General features: G+C 45.5%; 1 protein-coding gene across 4 annotated transcripts in view; it reads left to right on the forward strand.

Moving 5' to 3' along the window:
- The window catches only part of SHROOM3 (shroom family member 3), a 313,272-nt gene that overhangs the window by 113,543 nt on the left and 181,927 nt on the right, over nucleotides 1-17,802 (forward strand). For 3 of the 4 annotated variants that reach the window (XM_079920714.1, XM_079920716.1, XM_079920715.1), the window contains one exon: nucleotides 5,148-5,302. The exons of the other annotated variant lie outside the window; for it this stretch is intronic. In XM_079920714.1, coding sequence (XP_079776840.1) covers nucleotides 5,148-5,302 — 155 coding nt within the window. The remainder of the gene's footprint in view (nucleotides 1-5,147; nucleotides 5,303-17,802) is intronic. 4 annotated transcript variants of the gene reach the window in all.

A 17,802-nucleotide genomic window follows, 5' to 3' on the forward strand; every position in this document is an offset into this window, starting at 1 on the left:
CACATGCCGCAGAGCAACTAAGCCCGTGTGCCACAATTACTGAGCCTGCACTCTGGAGCCCGCGAGCCACAACTACTGAGCCCGTGTGCCACAGCTACTGAAGCCTGCATGCCTAGAGCTTACGCTCCGCAACAAGAGAAGCCACCACAATGAGAAGCCCATGCATTGCAACGAAGAGTAGCCCCTGCGCGCTGCAACTAGAGAAAGCCTGCATGCAGCAACGAAGACCCAATGCAGCCAAAATAATAATAATAAAGAAATTCATGAATCTTGATTGGTTCATAGATTTAAAAAAACAAAAGATTTATGCATTTAATTAGCCACAATAGATTGAAATCAATTGTGTTACCACTGCATCAGCAGATGCATCTCAATTTCTCATTTGTGATAATAAATGGAGACAACAATATAGGTTATGGTGAGTCACAGCCCTGTTTTAGCCAATAGCTTCAATGTTCTTGGCAACCAGGTGTACTATCTGAGTCACCAACAAGTAGAACACCCAGTGACACTGATGCTGCCAAAGAGGAAGGCAGCAGAAGGGCCAGCGGCAGAGGAGGAGGGGGTAACATGGGGGTCCCAGGTAATCCACAGACCAATATGGCAGCCCTTAATGTGGTTAGCTGAAAGGAGTTAGATGAGGGGTCTACATGTGCCCAACCGGCTCAATTCCAGGCTCACTTGGGCCTATTGGGTAGAACCCCTGGGTAAATCCTAGCACCAAACAGGCCTCCTAGGACTCCTGTGATTCACTAGAAATCGCCTGGCCTCCCAGGGACAGTTGTGTTTATGGATGAATTGAAACACCCAAAGAACAGAAAGAACCCAGCTTGTTTGGATCACTGTATGTTCTCTGAACTGCCTCCATGAATGTGGAAGTATTTTAATACAAAGGTATGCAATATACTAAGAACATACTAGAATGTAAACTCCAAGAAAGGAGAACATGAAGTTTGTTCCCTTCCTTGACATTTCACCAGTCCTAGAACAGCACCTGACACATGGTAGATGCTCAAAAGATATTTGGGATGAAAGAGTTTCTGACCTCTAGGAGTTTAAAACCTAGAAGAGGGGAGAGGGCATGGTCAGAAATACCCATGACAAAGGTAGTTCTATGGCTTGTCTCCAGGCAGGTAGAAATTGTTCAGAAGAGAAAGAGAGAGATTCAATCTGGGTTGATAAGGAGAAGTTTCATGATGGAGCCAGGGTCTTTGGAGGAAAAAGGAGGAAGAGGAAAAAAGAAACTGAAAATATAGGGTAAGGGCTTGGTGTTAGAGGAAATATCTAAAAGTCATCTCTGGTAGGGATTAAAACCCGAAGACAGCATGAATCAATCAGAGAGAGTTTGGAGAGATCTGAGAATCAATTTGTAGCGCAGGTGCCCAGCTGATGGTTGGTAAATAAATACCATACCAAAAAATCATCCCAGCCCCCACTTTTTTCAGTTTTAGTTATCAATAATTGTTTTTATTTTTCGGCCGCGCTGCGTGGCTTGCGGAATCTTAGTTCCCCGACCAGGGATCAAACCCAGCGCCCCGTAAGTGAAAGCGCCGAGTCCTAAGCACTGGACTGCCAGGGAATTTCCTGACTTGTTGAAAATAAGCACTTCAAGCCTCAAAATTCCGTACAAAGTGAAGAGATTATGAGAAACTCTGTAAATACAAAGTGTTATGGAAATAGTTTATCAGCACAGTGAACAATGACACTCTTTATGCCTTTCTTCCTCGTAACATTTGCTTTCACATTAAATCAGTCATGAGAAGAGCATGATATAAACTACACAAATGAGCTTTTCTTGACTTCCTTTTTTTTCCTTTTTTTTTTTTTTTGCGATACGCGGGCCTCTCACTGTTGTGGCCTCTCCCGTTGCGGAGCACAGGCTCTGGACGCGCAGGCTCAGCGGCCATGGCTCACGGGCCCAGCCGCTCCGCGTCATGTGGGATCCTCCCGGACTGGGGCACGAACCCGTGTCCCCTGCATCGGCAGGCGGACTCTCAACCACTGCGCCACCAGGGAAGCCCTTGACTTCCTTTTTTATGTAAGAAATTGGTCATTTCCTAGGTCTCATTTCATTCTCATCTTATTGAAAACGTTAGCAAACAATACAGAGGGGGTTCAATTCTACACACTGGAATTTAAACGGGACTGTTGTATCTGTGGTGTTCGTCATTGCCCCCTCAGCTTTTAGCTCCATACCTGACACACAGTAGATGCTCAGTGAATCTTTGTTGCATGAGTGAACCAATACGAGGAGGTCCTGTGCACAAAGCTCTGGGGAGGCATTCTGGGGTAAGGAAAGATGGAGTCTAGGTTCCTATCTTCAGAGCTCACAGCCAAGCTGGGGATGGGGTGGGACTATGGACAGGGAATGGGCACTGTGTGCTGGGCACTGTTTAAGCCCTTTACTTGCATAAACTCACTTGATGCTCACGAAAGTCTCTGTGGTAAGTACTATCCTCATACAGAAGAGGAAACTGAGGCACAGTAAGATTAAATAACCTGGCTAAAGTCACACAGCTAGGAAGCGACAGAGCCAGATAGTCTGGTTCCAGAGCCCCGCTCTTAAGCCTGAAGGTACACTGCAGCTCTTAGAGTTGTCCCTGGGTGCTGTGGGTAGCGGGGAGCAATCCAGGTGGAGGGAAATCTGAGTTGCTGGTGTAGGGCCTTGAGGTTAGAGTGGGCCCGGTGTGTTTGGGGGAAAGGTGAATTTACAGAAGGTCGGCAGGGACAGTAGAATGAATAGAAAAGCAGGGGGAAATGACCAACGTCAAAGAAGAGCTAAATGAATCCTACCAAGATGTTAGAGTAGAATCTGATATAAATGGAAGTATCTTCACGATACATGATTTTTGATAACCGTAGCTACCACTTTTGAAATCCTACCGTAAGCCAGGAACCGTGTTTGCCAGTTCATGTGGCTCATCTCATTAATCCTCTCTGCAGCGCTGTGAGGCAGTGCTGTTATTATCCTTGCTTCATAAGGGAGACGTCTGAAGCCTGGAGAGAATAAGGGACTTCCTCCTTTAGGCTATTTGTCTGACTCCTCAGACTCTTAACCACCTCAGTTTAATGCCTCTCTGTTAAATGCCAAAAGATAGTTGAGGACGTGTGTATAGTGTGGTGTTTCTGTAAAAAGAAAAAAATATATATACAGGTCTTCTTTGACTTACAATGGGGTTACGTCAAAATAAATTCATTGTAAGTTGACAATATCGTTAAGTCGAAAATGCATTTAATACATCTAACTTACTGAACTTAGCTTAGCTTAGCCCACCTTAAACATGCTCAGAACACTTACGTTAGCCTACAGTTGGTCAAATCATCTAAAACGAAGTCTGTTTAATAATAGTGTTGAATATTTCATGTAATTTATCGACTACTATACTGCAAGTGAAAACAGGATGGTTGTAAGGTTACAGAATGGTTATCAGTGTATCAGTCATCCACCTTGGTGACCACGTGGCTGACTGGGAGCTGTGGCTGCTGCCTTGCCCAGCATCATGACTACACATCGCTAGTCCAGGAGAAGTTCAAAGTACAGTTTCTACTGAATGAATATCACTTGCACATCACTGTAAAGTAGAAAAATCGTAAATTGAACCATAGGAAGTCAGGGACCATCTGTATATGAAATTCATAAGCTACACTGTAAACAGGTGTTACCTTTAGAGAGTAACATAGAGAGTAACATGGAGCCAGGGTAGGATTCACTTTTTCCCTTTCCCTTTACACACTTTCTGAATTATTTTCATCCTTTATCATAAACTAATGAATATATAGTGATTTAATAATAAATTAGTGAACATTATCTTAAAAATAAAGTATTAGTTTTAGCTAAAATAAAAGCTGGTGAGGACCAAATTCACAAAATTATTATAGGAATTTGGTTTATTTTATATATATTGAGACCTATTGAAGGTTTTTGAACATGGGGGCAATTCTGGAGAGTAATTATTGAAAAAAGAAAAAATACGGGTCAGGTTTGTTTACTTGCTTTTTGTTTTTGTTTTATTTTTTCCCTTTTTATTCCCTTTCATCATTATTGACACGCCACAGGATCAAACATTATTTTGCTCTGTTGGTTTCCAAAGCACTTCACCCACTTCTAACATAACACAGCAGTTACTTGATGATTATGTTTAGTGCTTGCTTCCTAAGCGCCAGAAGAGCAAGGGTTTCTGTCTGTTTTGTCCACTGTTACAGCCTTAGCTCCTGGAACAATTTCTGGCATACAGCAAGTGTTGAATCACTTTGTTTAATGAATTCCACTTTTCAATAGACTTTGTTTCTTATAACGGTTTTAGGTTCACAGCAAAACAGAGCAGAAAGTAGAGAGCGTCTCCATATACCCCCTGCCCCTCACTGTCTCGCATAGCCTCTCCCATTACCAACATCCCCATCACAGTGGTGTATTTGTTACAGCTGATGAACCTACAATGACACGTCATTATCACCCAAAGTCGATAGCTTACGTTAGGGCTTACGCTTGGTGTTGTATGTTCTATGGTGTGATGTCATGTATCCAACCTTATAGTATCACACAGAATAGTGTCACTGTCCTAAACATCCTATGTGCTCTGCCAATTCTTCCCACCTATCTAACCACTCATCTTTCTATTGTGGCCATAATTTTGCCTTTTCCAGAATGTCATAGAGTTGGAATCGTTCCATATATAGCCTTTGGGGACTGGCTTCTTTCGCTTAATAACGTGCATTTAAAGTTCTTCCATGCCTTTGCATGGACTGTTAGTTCATTTCTTTTTTAGTGCTGAATAATATTCCATTGTCCGGAGGTACCACTGTTTATTTACCCCATGAGTTAGCATTTTAGACAATAAAAAATAAATGAGGTAAGAAGAACGCAACTTCTAAAGGAATATAACAGTTGCTTTGAGGGACTTTGGATGGAGGTCGTGAGTGGTTGTGGATGGAAACCGAGTTCTTTCATCCCTTCAGCCTAGGTTTCCGAGCGCCCTCTGTGGGCAGGCTGAGGGCTGGAAGGTGCGGAGACAGGAGGCCATCCATCCCTGCCTTCTTGAAGTTGGCCATGGGAGTAGGGCGTGGCTGCAGCCGGTGGAGCGGGCTTTGCAGGAGTCCAGGCTAGGGCCCCGGGCCACTCACCTGTGGATCCTCATCTTTCCGAGCAGATCGAAGAAGGGGGCAAAGCGGACCTGGTGAGCTCCAAACTGCGGGCCGGGGACGAGGTGGTGCGCATCAACGCGGTGGTGCTGAGCAGCTCGCGGCGGGAGGCCGTTTCCCTGGTGAAAGGATCCTACAAGACCCTGCGGCTGCTGGTGCGCAGGTAGGCTGGGCGCGCGCCAGGTTCCTCCTCCGCCTCCCCCCGCCCTGAAGAGCTTGTTCTTTAAACCTCGCCACGTGGATCCTTATGGCGCCCCCCGCCCCTAGCCCGCGCGCAATTTTCCTTGCCCATCTTGCAGCTTGTGAAGACATTTCAGACGCTACGGTCTTGTGAAACCCTGGCTTTCCCAGCAGGGGCTGGCTTGCCAGGGTTCACTGTACTTTATCCATTTCCGGGCTTGATGAGACGTGACCCTGATCCCCGATGTGGTCAGCCTCTATGAGGTGTCGTCTCCCTGTGGGACAGGAGAAAGCCATGGGCTTGCTGCCTTACGAGCATTCTATTAGCCTCACCCACCGGGGGGTCTGCGGGGTAGGTCATCAAAACAAGTGAATTCCCGCTTTGGTTTGGTTTGTTTTGTTTTTCTGGTCGCGATAGTGGTGGTTCCTCTGCTGGAAAAGGTTTGGCTTGTGATTGGTTATGATGCTTTAGAGTAAGAAGCTTCTTAGTTCCAGGAAAACAACTCGTGGTGAAGGAATTACATATGGAAAAGGAAAGGAAGTTAAACATTTTTTTCAATCATTATTACAAGCCAAGCATTGCTGGAGATGTTTTATATTAACATAGGTAAATATGTTCATTGAACCTGCGCAAGAACCTGGTGAGATAGCTAGCATTATCCTCACTTTGTACGCAAGAGGTTAAGTACGTTACTGAAGGTGGCAGGGCTGGTGAGTGGAAGAGCGACGAAGGAGTCTAGATGCTTCTGGTTGAGCTTCACCAGGCCACCTGAGTGTTATTACTTTGACCTACTAGGTCCTGGGCTTACATATGTTTGGATATTTCTTCATTAATCAGGTTTTGGCTGTATCACATGACAAATAAATGTTATAATACTCGAGAATGTTTAAGTTGGTGGAACTTCAGGAGTCATTAACCAAACCATGCCGTTTTTTCGTTTCGTTTTGTTTTGTTTTGTTTTGCGGTACGCGGGCTTCTCACTGTTGTGGCCTCTCCCGTTGCGGAGCACAGGCTCCGGACACGCAGGCTCAGCAGCCATGGCTCACGGGCCCAGCCGCTGCACGGCATGTGGGATCTTCCCGGACCGGGGCACGAACCCGTGTCCCCTGCATCGGCAGGCAGACTCTCAACCACTGCGCCACCAGGGAAGCCCCATGCCGTTTTTAAGATGTGAACAGTCAGCTGGTCTTCTCATCATGTCTCATATAGTCTCTTAGGGGACCACTTGCGCCTGCGTGCATTCACTCCTCAGGGGTGTGAGCCCTTGCTCAGGGGAACAGCAGCTCCTCCCAACCACAAAAACACAGCCGTGGGTGTGGTCCCACCACATCCCCAGGCTCTAGTGACTCTCCACAGTGTGCTGGGCTGTGTCTGGTTTCTCTTCAGGGCTTGCTTCTCTGGTGGCCAGTGATGCAGAGTGGCTCAAAGTATAGGCACCAGAGTCAGATCAGGCCTGGGTTCAAATTCTAGGGCTGCCATCTTCCAGCTATGTGATCTTGGGCAAATTACTTAACCTTATTGAAGATTCAGTTTCCTTATTTTTGATTGAGGATTAAAATACCTACTTTACAAGGTGATCAGAATGCTTTAATGAAATACCCTACGTGGTAACTCATGGTAACAACAGACGCTGCTGCCATTACTTTTATTATTATTGGCCAGCTCGAGGCACAGGTCCATTATTTGTGGGTCAAGATTTGAGTAAAGCAAGCAGTCATCCCAAACACAGTGGCCGATTTCTCAAATAGATGGGTTGGAAGGCTCAGAACCATTAGGTCTGTTCCATGTGCCCAGAAGAGTGTTGAAGCTTTTGAACTCACTTTGGCACTGGAACCCAAAGTCCAACTTGAGAACACTGGCATTTGTCTGCTGAGGATTGACAGCGGAATCCACCCTCTCGGTATGTTTCGATGGGACTCTGGTGATAGGTTAACCTCCGGAGAGGGCTGCCCGGTTCCCAACTATGAAAAGTAGTCATGCTGGCTTCCAGTTATGCCTTCTAGTTGATGGTGACATGAGATTTGAATCACTTCCTCCAGCAGAACAGGCAACAGACAATCCTGGGGTTGAAATCTGTCCTTGTCGTTCGCAAATTGTGTGACTTTGGGCCTCTTTTATAAGCCTCAATTTTCTCATTTATAAAATAATAATAGGAAATCATAATTCCTGCCTCAAAAGGACATTTTGAAGATTTAATGTATAAAGTATAAATGCATAGTAGATGTGCAGTATTTGCTCATTATTATCCTGAATTGGGTTGGAGAGGCACGTGGCGATACGGACTATTGCCATATTATCAAATATGCTGGATGTCTGGTTATCAAGAAGCTCCCACCCTCACCCTTTTATCCCCTTCGTGAATTTACCACCGTTAAGGGGCTGGTCCCCAACCTTACAGACCTGGTCATGACAAGGACAGAACTGGTCATGACAGTGCCCAGGATCTCACGGAATTTAGGAATGTTAATTCACATTGTCCAAACTCATAGGAAATTGAAGGATATGCACCAGAATGTCAACGCATTAACTCATTTTGAAGAAGACAGCTGTAAGTGGAATAAGTATCCCAAGGGGCCCAAGAATCAGTAAACTTTATCCCCACAGGAGAAAGGAAGGACCATAGGAAGTCTGTCCATAATTAGGTCAGGAGGTTGCGTGCTGATCTCAGACTCAAGAGTAAAGAGTGGGTCTGAGGCGCCAGAGTGTGCTGGCATCCGCGCTGATGGCCAGATGGCCCATCTTTCCATTGGAGATGCGCATCTGCCAGGCGGGCCAGACGTTCGCGCTGCTGAATCAGAGCCCTTTCCTCTCTGGACCGCAGGGAATCCTTCTGCCAAAGTGCTCCTCTCCAGTCCCATTTCTTCTCTGCCCTCCACATCAAATCCCCTTTCTGATTGACACATTCTTTCTTTAGATATGCTAATGGGATCGATAAGGTTACTGAAGAGTCCTTGCACTCTCTGCTTCTGCTGTGGGAAACATTTTGTCTCTAAGATGCCTTTTGAATATGTCTTATCTCATCTATTATGTGTTGATTTTTATAGCTGAACTCTCTGAGTTTGAGGAGAAGGAGGCAGTCTTTATTTCTCACACATATTTAGAGATGGGGATTTATAAACATGCTTTGGTGGACATGGATAGACATTCCTCCCTTACATTACAGAGAACTGGGTAGAAGCCCCATGCTCTGGATCAATCTGGCTCTATGCTTAGTAGAGCTGTCACTTTCCTGAGAAGTCTTACCTTTATATCTTAGCCCATGCCATGTCCAGAGATTTCATTTCCTTACACTTGATTCTAACAGGGTGACTTGTTATTTCATTTACTAGATTTCCTTTTTTTCCCTAAGTGATCTCTATACTTTTAAAAAAGATTGAGGTGTCTTCCAGGAAACGTGACTGGGAGGTCTGCTTCCTGGAGAAATCATTTGCCTAGTGAAAATGTGTATATATATCAACAGTTCCATCTGTACCTGCCTCCTTTTTTCTTAAAGTTAGTTTTGGGTGGGTGAGGGGAGCACCTCAGGTTGGGCAGGTTTCCTCATCCATCATAAATATGCCAGGAATGCAGAGCAGGGTAGTGGTGTTTATATAAGTTTTGAGGGTGTCTTACCCAGTGACCAAAAACAATCAAAAGTAAAAACACCTTCTTAAAAGGCTACAGTGACAAGAGAAAGGCAAAGTCTCAAGTGAGTTGTGGGTCAGTGACCTTAGAAGATCTGCTGACCCATAAAGAAGGCAGCATTTAGTCCTCTGGGAGGAGGGAGTGAAGGGGGTGATGTGGGTACTTATGAGGACAGAGAATGTGTCCGCTGCTGAGTACACAGGTCTGCAGCTAGTGGTGGATAAACGGAGAAGAAACGATAAAATGAGAAGTGAGCCAGAGAAAAGACCTTCGAAAAGGAAAACAAACATCTCTCAGTTGAAGGGAAACTGAAGAAGGAAAACCTTCGTGGAATGCAAGGACAGTACAAAGGATGTAAATTAAGAAAGCAGACATTACACAAATAAGAGTCAATACTCCAAACCCTCTGTAAAATCAACAGAGACTTTATTTGGCAGGTGGGTGTAAAATGCATGTCTTAGAGCCAGTAACATTTAGAATGAATGGAAACTAAAGACAAAGGAAAGGGTCTGCAGGTTTAATTTAAATCCCTGAGGGTGATTGCAAGGTGCTTTTCGTACAGGGAGTACTCGCTGCTGTTTGCAGAAAACCTAAATTTTAAATTAAAAAAAGCAAAGGCTACATTTCCCTTTCAGAACAGACTGTTGGGGTTAATTGCTGGATAAGCATCTAACCTCATGTTTTCACCCTGAGTTGGGACTCTAATTCCTGTTTTGACTCAGATCATCAGAAAGGCACTGTAACCAATGGGGCATTGTAACCCCAATAAGAATGCCCCCAACCACCCACTTTTCTTGGTAAATCCAACCTCTCAACCTTCTGCATCAAGTTGCTACTTTTGCCAAATACTATCCTACTCCTAAGTTTGGTATCAATGGTTGGTTTGGCAAAGAAACATTGGGGGTATATTTCATGTTAACTGTTTTGCACTCTTGTTACAAGGCTCATGTAAGCCACTTGAAAGTCAGATTCTTTCTTTCTAGGAGAAAGGGTGCATGAGATGGTGATGCAAGTTCGACGCTGCCTGGAAAACAGTCATTTAATTTGATTCTTGCCTCAAAGGATTATTGTGAGAATTAAGTGAAAATATGTATGTTCAGTATATGGTGTAGGTGATTAAAGGATAAACTCTCCTGAGAATAAATTGCATATTTGTGAAATAAGTTACCTCTTGAAAGAAGCCCATTTTAATCTCTAAAACACAGCACAAGATTGGAGGTCCCAGTGAATAGGAAGGCTGTGTGGGGAAATGGTCTTTCTAGGCATAGGGGGCAGCATGTCTGATTCAGAACAGTACACAGAGGGTGGGGAAACATGAGCCCCTTTTTAAAATGAAATCTTACTCCTGAACTTTCCCACCATCCCTGCAAATTTGATACTGCTTCTCCCCTTCCCATTCATTTAGTCTATGAGTTGACGTGTTGGAAGGGAACGTTTATTTTTTATTTGACTGAATATATGTGCTCGTGTGTGAGGAGAAGAAGGGGGTAAAACTAGATCACATTTTACTGGGAAAAGTGAAATTGAGGAGAAAGGAGGGTTGAATTCGTAAAAACAAACAAACAAACAAACAATAAGCATTTGCCTAAAATATGTGTACTCCCAGGCTTCGTGACTTGCCCTGTGTTCAGACTGAGATTTCTGTCCTGAATCGGATCGTCAGAATTAGAAGGGGCCAGATTGAGAATCTAGGTTTTGTCACTTCACCCCACGGCTCTGCCTAGAGGTAGAAATGAGGGAACTGCACCCAAAGATGTGTAGGGACTCGCCCAGGGCCACATGCGAAGAGCCAAAATGAGGATGGCGGTCTCTGAGAAGCAGGTGTCGGAGCGTGTTGGCATCTCGAGCAGTGAGCTAGTGCTTTCCACCCAGCTGCCTCCTTCATTTAGAAATATTCGTGATACTTAAAAAACAGGCAAAAAGGGCTTCCCTGATGGCGCAGTGGTTAAGAATCCACCTGCCAATGCAGGGGACATGGGTTCGAGCCCTGGTCCGGGAAGATCCCACATGCCGGGGAGTAACTAAGCCCGTGCACCACAGCTACTGATCCTGCGCTCTAGAGCCCGCGAGCCCCAACTACTGAAGCCCACGCACCTAGAGCCCGTGCTCCGCAACGAGAGAAGCCACCCCTCACCACACCTAGAGAAAGCCCGTGCGCAGCAACGAAGACCCAACTCAGCCAAAAATAAATAAATTAATTAAAAAGAAAACCAGGCAGAAAACATAACCAAGAAAAACCCAAATAGACTGATTTTTAATTCATCTAGGAAAAAGTGAAAGGAGAGGCGATTCCCCACTGACCTTGAACTTCCTGGGGAGTTCAGAGGAAATGCACCTCACTGCTTTGTGCACCCCACTGACTCTCTGACTCAAGGCCCTCCATCAGCCTCTGGAAATAAAACTACTTGTAGCCTTACAGCTGCTTCCTCCCTCGTAACAAAAATGGTGATGAAATTAAGTTCACCACCGCCCTCAGCCCATGCTCCCCCTGAGGAGACCATCCCACATTTCTGAGGGTTAGCATGGTGAGATGACATTATCGGAATGGAATGAGGTGGGTGGCTCACACACTTGCTACCTCCGTGTTAGGTTTCTCTGACCTTTTTATGTCTAGATTGAGTTGTGAGACTGTAGCTCACCCAGGATTTGCAAGTCAGTGATCTTGTAAGAAGTATCTGGTAATGAACGGAATGCTTTAAAGGCCTTTTGAAGAATGCAAAATGAACTATTCATAAAAAAAGGATTTTGCAAATCATTTCCTTTTCTAACTCATGGTTACATTTTATAAAACACACACACACACACACACACACACACACACACACACACACACACACACACACACACACACACCCCTGCCTGACTCTATTTCCTTAAAAAAGCAGCTGTATTCTTAAATCATCTTAATCTTACTCTGCTTAACCACCTAATGTCTCTTTTTAACTATTTTAAAGCAATTTAAAGAAATAGTTCATTAACAGCTTTAAAAAGTAAATTGAACAGAACTCCCTATTTTTAAAACAGCAAAGTTTGAAGAGAGGGTGGAAACTTTTCTAGAGCATAAAAAGCATCTGGGTTTTTTTTTTTTCCTCATAAATTGGTAATCTCTAAACCAGCCTGCACAGCACCAAGTTCCTGGTTCTCAGATGTGAGATGGCAAACAGCACGGGAAGAGAAGTCTGTATCATGGGGACTCCAGTTGGAGCTCGGCTGTGTGCTGGCCGTCGTACCATGAGGATAGCTCAATCCCTCTGAGACTTGAAGTTTCTTCTTAAAGTAGAGAATAGTAATAATATCTTCCCTACTGAGTTGCTGTAAGGGGAAAGTAAGACAGTGTTTATGAAAACGGTTCATTGGAATAAAATATTGAGTCATTATTCCATGAGAAGCTTCTGTTGTAGTCTCAGCTCAAGAAAATGTACCCGACTGCATACTCTTATGATTGTTTTATTTAATGCACTCATTTGACTTGTTTGTGCAGATGAGAACATAGGGCTTTAAAGTTTCTGATTATAACCTTTTCGCTAAGAGGAAGTGTAGTGTTAAAGATCGTACCAACGAGGTCCAAGTTCAGAATGAGGGTTTAAAGAAAAAGACCACGTGTGCTCTGGAGAACTTGAGTAGGAAGCATTCTGATTCTGAAACAAGTCAGCGCTCCTTGGCGGGAGACTGCATACAGAATAGGACCCTCTGCCTGCAGAAGGGGGTTCTCGGGCAAGTGTCTTGCATCTCCTGGTGCATTGAATTAAATGGTCAGGTTCTATGGGCACATGTGTGTAGCACAGGCTGAGCAATTGGAAAAGATCGTGTTCTTTAGCACAATACGCGGCGTTTGGGGAAATGATGATGTCGCAAAACAGTTCTCAGGTGGACAGGCGGGAGCCTAGGACAAGGCTCAGAAAAGGAACAATCATCTTTTGACAGACAGCTGGAAAACTGTTCTTGAAGCTCCAAGTGCTCACCAGGTGCACAACAAATGTGGCTTCTTCTACCTCGCCTGGACACAGAAGCCACATGAGAAAGATTTTTGTCCCCTGTAAGTTCCAAGAATTGTCTCTCAAGATATAAAAGAGGGCCCCATGCTGTGTTCCATGGCTGAGTCCTCTGTGGGGGTGCAGGTAGGGGGTGTGCGAGTCCCAGTGCCCTCTGACGAGATCCCTGAGCTGTGGTGGTCCCCAGTATGGCGGCAGCATGGCTCTGAGCGTCCCGTATGGTACCTCCCACCTCCATGCCTCCCTAACGCTTGTGATGACCCTCTCAGCCCCGCGGCCCACACTGGTACTTCACTTGTCCTTTCGCTCTTCTGCCCTCTTCAGTTTTTCACTTGTGCAAAGGCTGCAAATATCTGGGACGTGAATACAGATCCCCGGCTGCGGTACGGTTTGCGTCCCATCTGAAGACCCAGGATTAGACTTCCCCAGAGGGGAAATCAGGAGAACTGAGAACTGTGGTAACTTACCCCTTAAACATTTTTTCCACTTGAGCAAGTGATTGAGAGGAGGGGAAGGAGGCAGCTGCAGTGGCCTTCGACCCCCAGAAACTTTTCCAAGAGGCCTGGCATCATGGGAATTTGCTCAGTATGCTTTGAGGAGGTATTTCAATCCTGCTGGGAGCAGACTCAGAGCAGTTTTTGGCTTCCCTGGAGTCGTAGGTTTGAATGTCACTGTCTAGAAGTATAGTATTCGATTTCCTAGCCAGTTGTTCCTTCCCGTGGAAAATTCATGTAACACATTATTAGGTTTCCTAAGAGGTATGCAATAAGACTCCCTTACTGTAACGAGAAAAGGGACATTTTTCCTGTAGCACATAATGATAACTTATTTTTATTCATTGGGTTACATATGCTCACTGGCTACGCACTGAACACTAGCCACATACAAAGGAATGCTGTATTGTTCCCCACGAAGGAGGTTTGATGATAAAAGACCTGGTTTCATTCCTGGGATAACATGGAACATGGTTTCACTTCAGACAAATGTATTCCAAGCAGGAGTCACCCCTCCATGCCCAGCCATTAAGGGCTCTGTTTGAGCCTTCGTAGAGGATATGCAGTCTCAGTCCTGAGATCACACAAAAGTTATGGTGGAATCCTTTTCCCCAGTTCTAGATCAGGGTGCGCTAGCTAGAAAAAAAATTAGTTTGGGTGATTCTGATTTAGAATATGAGCCCACTTATGATTCTGCATCCTTGCATCAAAACAGCTTAAAGCTGGTCTGTCTCAAACTTGGCTACACGTTGGAATTACCTAGGGAGTTAAACAAACTGATGGCTGGCTCCCACCCCCAAAGACTCTAATTTAATTGTCATAGGATGTAGCCTGGCTTTGGACATTTTTATGGCTGCCCTGGTGATTCTAATGGGCAGTGAAGTTTGAGAACCACTGGTTTAAGCTGCAAGTTGAAGTGGAAAAGAGAAACAATGAGTTGGTAGAAACTGAGAGGGAGAAGAAAGGCAGAGTGGAAGGGGTCATAAGGATAGTAGCGGGAGGAGAATCAAGAAGGCAACTCAAGAGAGGCAGTGAGTAGAGCAGAGCCTTGAGAATGGGGGCAACTAAGGTGCAAAAACAGAGCCCCTGCTGAGGTCTCTGAACCATCTGGGACCCAGAGAGGCCTGCAGGGAAGGGCTGCTGCAGCAGTGGCTCCTGGTCTAGCATTTCTATGAGATCTGTTTCTCTATTACTGCTATATGGAGGTGTCGCTTTTTTTTTTTAACATCTTTATTGGAGTATAATTGCTTTACAGTGGCGTATTAGTTTCTGCTGTATAACAAAGTGAATCAGCTATATGCATATGTATATCCCCATATCCCCTCCCTTTTGCGTCTCCCTCCCACCCTCCTTATCCCACCCCTCTAGGTGGTCGCAAAGCACCACGCTGTTCTCCCTGTGCTATGCAGTTGGTTCCCACTAGCTAAAGCTCATCAAGTGATGTTACTACTGACAAATGGGCGTGGGCAGGGGAGCACTTGTCTGGCCTTCCCTGGGAACACCTGTGACCCGAGCCGTTATCACGTGCCATTGCTCCAGGAGTTCATTTTTACCAGCAGGTGTTGGGGCCGCCATTTAGAGCGGGTAGACCCATACCCATGACACTGCAGTTGCCATGCTCACTCTACATGCCGTCTCTGGATGGTGCCCCCATGAAACAAACCATGAAAGAAGGATGGCTTGACGCCATTGAACTTATTCAATCTAATGGGATGCGCTACGTGAAGACGACGTCAAGAGGTCCCGAGTGAAAGAAGCATATGAGCTTGTTTCATTTACTTCATCCGTCCCCGGTTTTTAAAAATCACACTGTGGGTAGCCTTAGCACCAGTCCCCCATTTCTTGAGACCCAGGGGTAGAGAAATGGTTTCTGGAAAGGATTGCTAAAAACCACCCACTACATACGTCCTTGATGGTACATCAGAGCTTTGAAGGTCCTGGCACTTTTGTCCTGTTCTGGATAATTCCACTGTTTTGCTGACCCCTTTCCTTTTGGATTATATATTTTTATGTCTTGTTTAATTATAACTGCTCCAAGATCACAGGTATCCTAGTGAGGTCCTGGCAAGAGGCTTCAAGTATAGGTTTGGGAACTCTAAGAACGTCAGGGGCTTAGCCTTCCAAAGGCTGGGAACCCCCTGGGTCTGTCTGACTGGACATGACCCCTAAGGCTCTTTCTCCTTTGACCATTGCTAATTAAAGTGGCAACTTCAAGTATGTGTTCGTTGCTACCTGTCTTCTCACGGTTCTGTCACCTCTGGCATCCTAGCGTGTAGAGCGTGGTGTGTCCTTGGTAAAATTATGCCTCTAAGACCAGCCTTAGGATGCCTCTGCCTCTATCCCTAACATGTTTGTTCCACTGCCCGCTGGTCTAGAGCCCCACGTCACTGTCTCCACTTGCTGCCGGATCCTGTGTACAGTTCGTCGGTGCATTTGAAAAATGCAGCTTCTCCACTCGCCCCTCGTTCTGCTGTCAAACTCCTGTCTGATGCTGCGTTGGCTTGGTGGGTGGGAGGTGTGAAATCATCCTCAGGTCGGTTGCTTGATTAGTGCGTTTATTGTTTATGTGGGAGGGTTGCTATGTTGTTTTGCGAGCCCTGGACACCTGAAACAATCTTTCACGGAGTTGTCACGGGAGTGAGATGTGTTTCCTAACCTTCCGTCCTTCACCCTCATAACTTAAAGGAGCAAAAGATGAAAGAGAATTATTGTTTTTCACTAGTGGCTACCTATGACTTAAGTTCTTCCAAAAGGTAAGTTAAAATTTTTTAAATCAGTTAAACCCTTTTGACTTCCTCCCTTGCTTCCTTCAAGTATTTGCTCAAATATTAGCCTTCCTTGTACAGCCAGTTGAAAATTGCCGCCCCCTTTCTACCACGTCCCCAACACTCCTTATATTTTATTTTCACCTGTGAGACATACACTCCTAAAATTATTCATTCCGTTTCCTCTCATTAGATTATAAACTCCTTAATGGCAGAGATTTTGTTCTGTGTGGTGTCCCCAGTGCCTGGAATGGTTCCTAGCACAAGATATGTTCTCACTGAATATTTGTGAAGGAAAACATACCCAGTGAAAACAAGAGCATACCCAACAGCAGCTGCATGGCGCAGTGGACGGGAGCCCGGGCCCGGAGCCCGGTTGCCTGACTTTGAATCCCAGCTTTAGCATTTGCTCGTCCACTGCTTCAACCTCTAACATGGTTTCATCATCTGTAAAATGGGTGTAATAATATCTCCCTCACTGGTGTTGTAAGTTGCTATATAAACATCAGCTGTTATGAATTATGTCACTGGATGGGGTTAGTCCTTGTGCTTTGCGTTAAGAGTTCGTTGGGGGCACTGGCTCTCAGCTGAGGTTTTTTTTTTTAAATAAGTCTAGTTTTATTTTTATTTAAAAAAATTTTTTAACAGCTTTATTGGAGTATAATTGCTTTGCAATGGTGTGTTAGTTTCTGCTTTATAACAAAGTGAATCAGTTATACATCTACATATGTCCCCATATCTCCTCCCTCTTGCATCTCCCTCCCTCCCACCCTCCCTATCCCACCCCTCTAGGTGGTCACAAAGCACCGAGCTGATCTCCCTGTGCTATGCGGCTGCTTCCTGCTATCAGCTGAGGTTTTAAAGCTGGTCAGATGCAAGCTTGCTGGCCGTGAGCCACCTTTACCATCACATGGTGACCCCTATCTGGGAGTCAAGGCAATCCAGAAGGATGCCAAAACAAGGACGCAGATAGATTCCTGATGACATTGTTTGAGACCCTGGACCCAGTCAGATCCAGTCAGACCCTGGTCGTTTTGGTTGTGTGAGCCAGTAAACCTCCTCTATGCTTTAAAAAAAAAAAAAAAGACCACGCTTTTCACCAAAGAAGGATCCTGTTTGAAGGCATTCTCCCCTCTGTGAAATGAGATCGACCGATCCCTCCTCCCTCTGCAGCCCCGTGCCTCGGTGCCGGAGCCACCTCCAGCCCTCCCTTGGGGGTTAGGTCCTGGGAGCCTGGCTTTCGGGATGCTCCCAGTGGCGGGGCCCGCCCTTCACTGTGCCCCCAGCTTCTGCGAGCCTCGCTGGAGCCAGGGCCTCTGCAGTCACCTGTCACGTGGAAGCTGGGATCCCTTTCCAAGCCCCGCTCCAGCGGCAGTGCTGTGCACTGGTTGCGGGCACTGACTTCCAGTCGGGCGGGACTTGGTCTGCAGCCCTGCCCCTTACTGGGAGGGCTGGGCCAACTGCTTTCACTTCCCACCTTCCTTTCTTTCCCTCTGGGAAGTGAAGACGCTCATCCCTACTTTGTATGAAGGTTGTGACAGTAAAGATGACACGTGTGAAGAAGAAACCTGGACTCTGGGTTTGCTGCCCCTCCCTTCAGTCAGTGA

This window comes from Stenella coeruleoalba, assembly GCF_951394435.1.
Source record: "Stenella coeruleoalba genome assembly, chromosome: 4".
Classification (NCBI taxonomy): domain Eukaryota; kingdom Metazoa; phylum Chordata; class Mammalia; order Artiodactyla; family Delphinidae; genus Stenella; species Stenella coeruleoalba.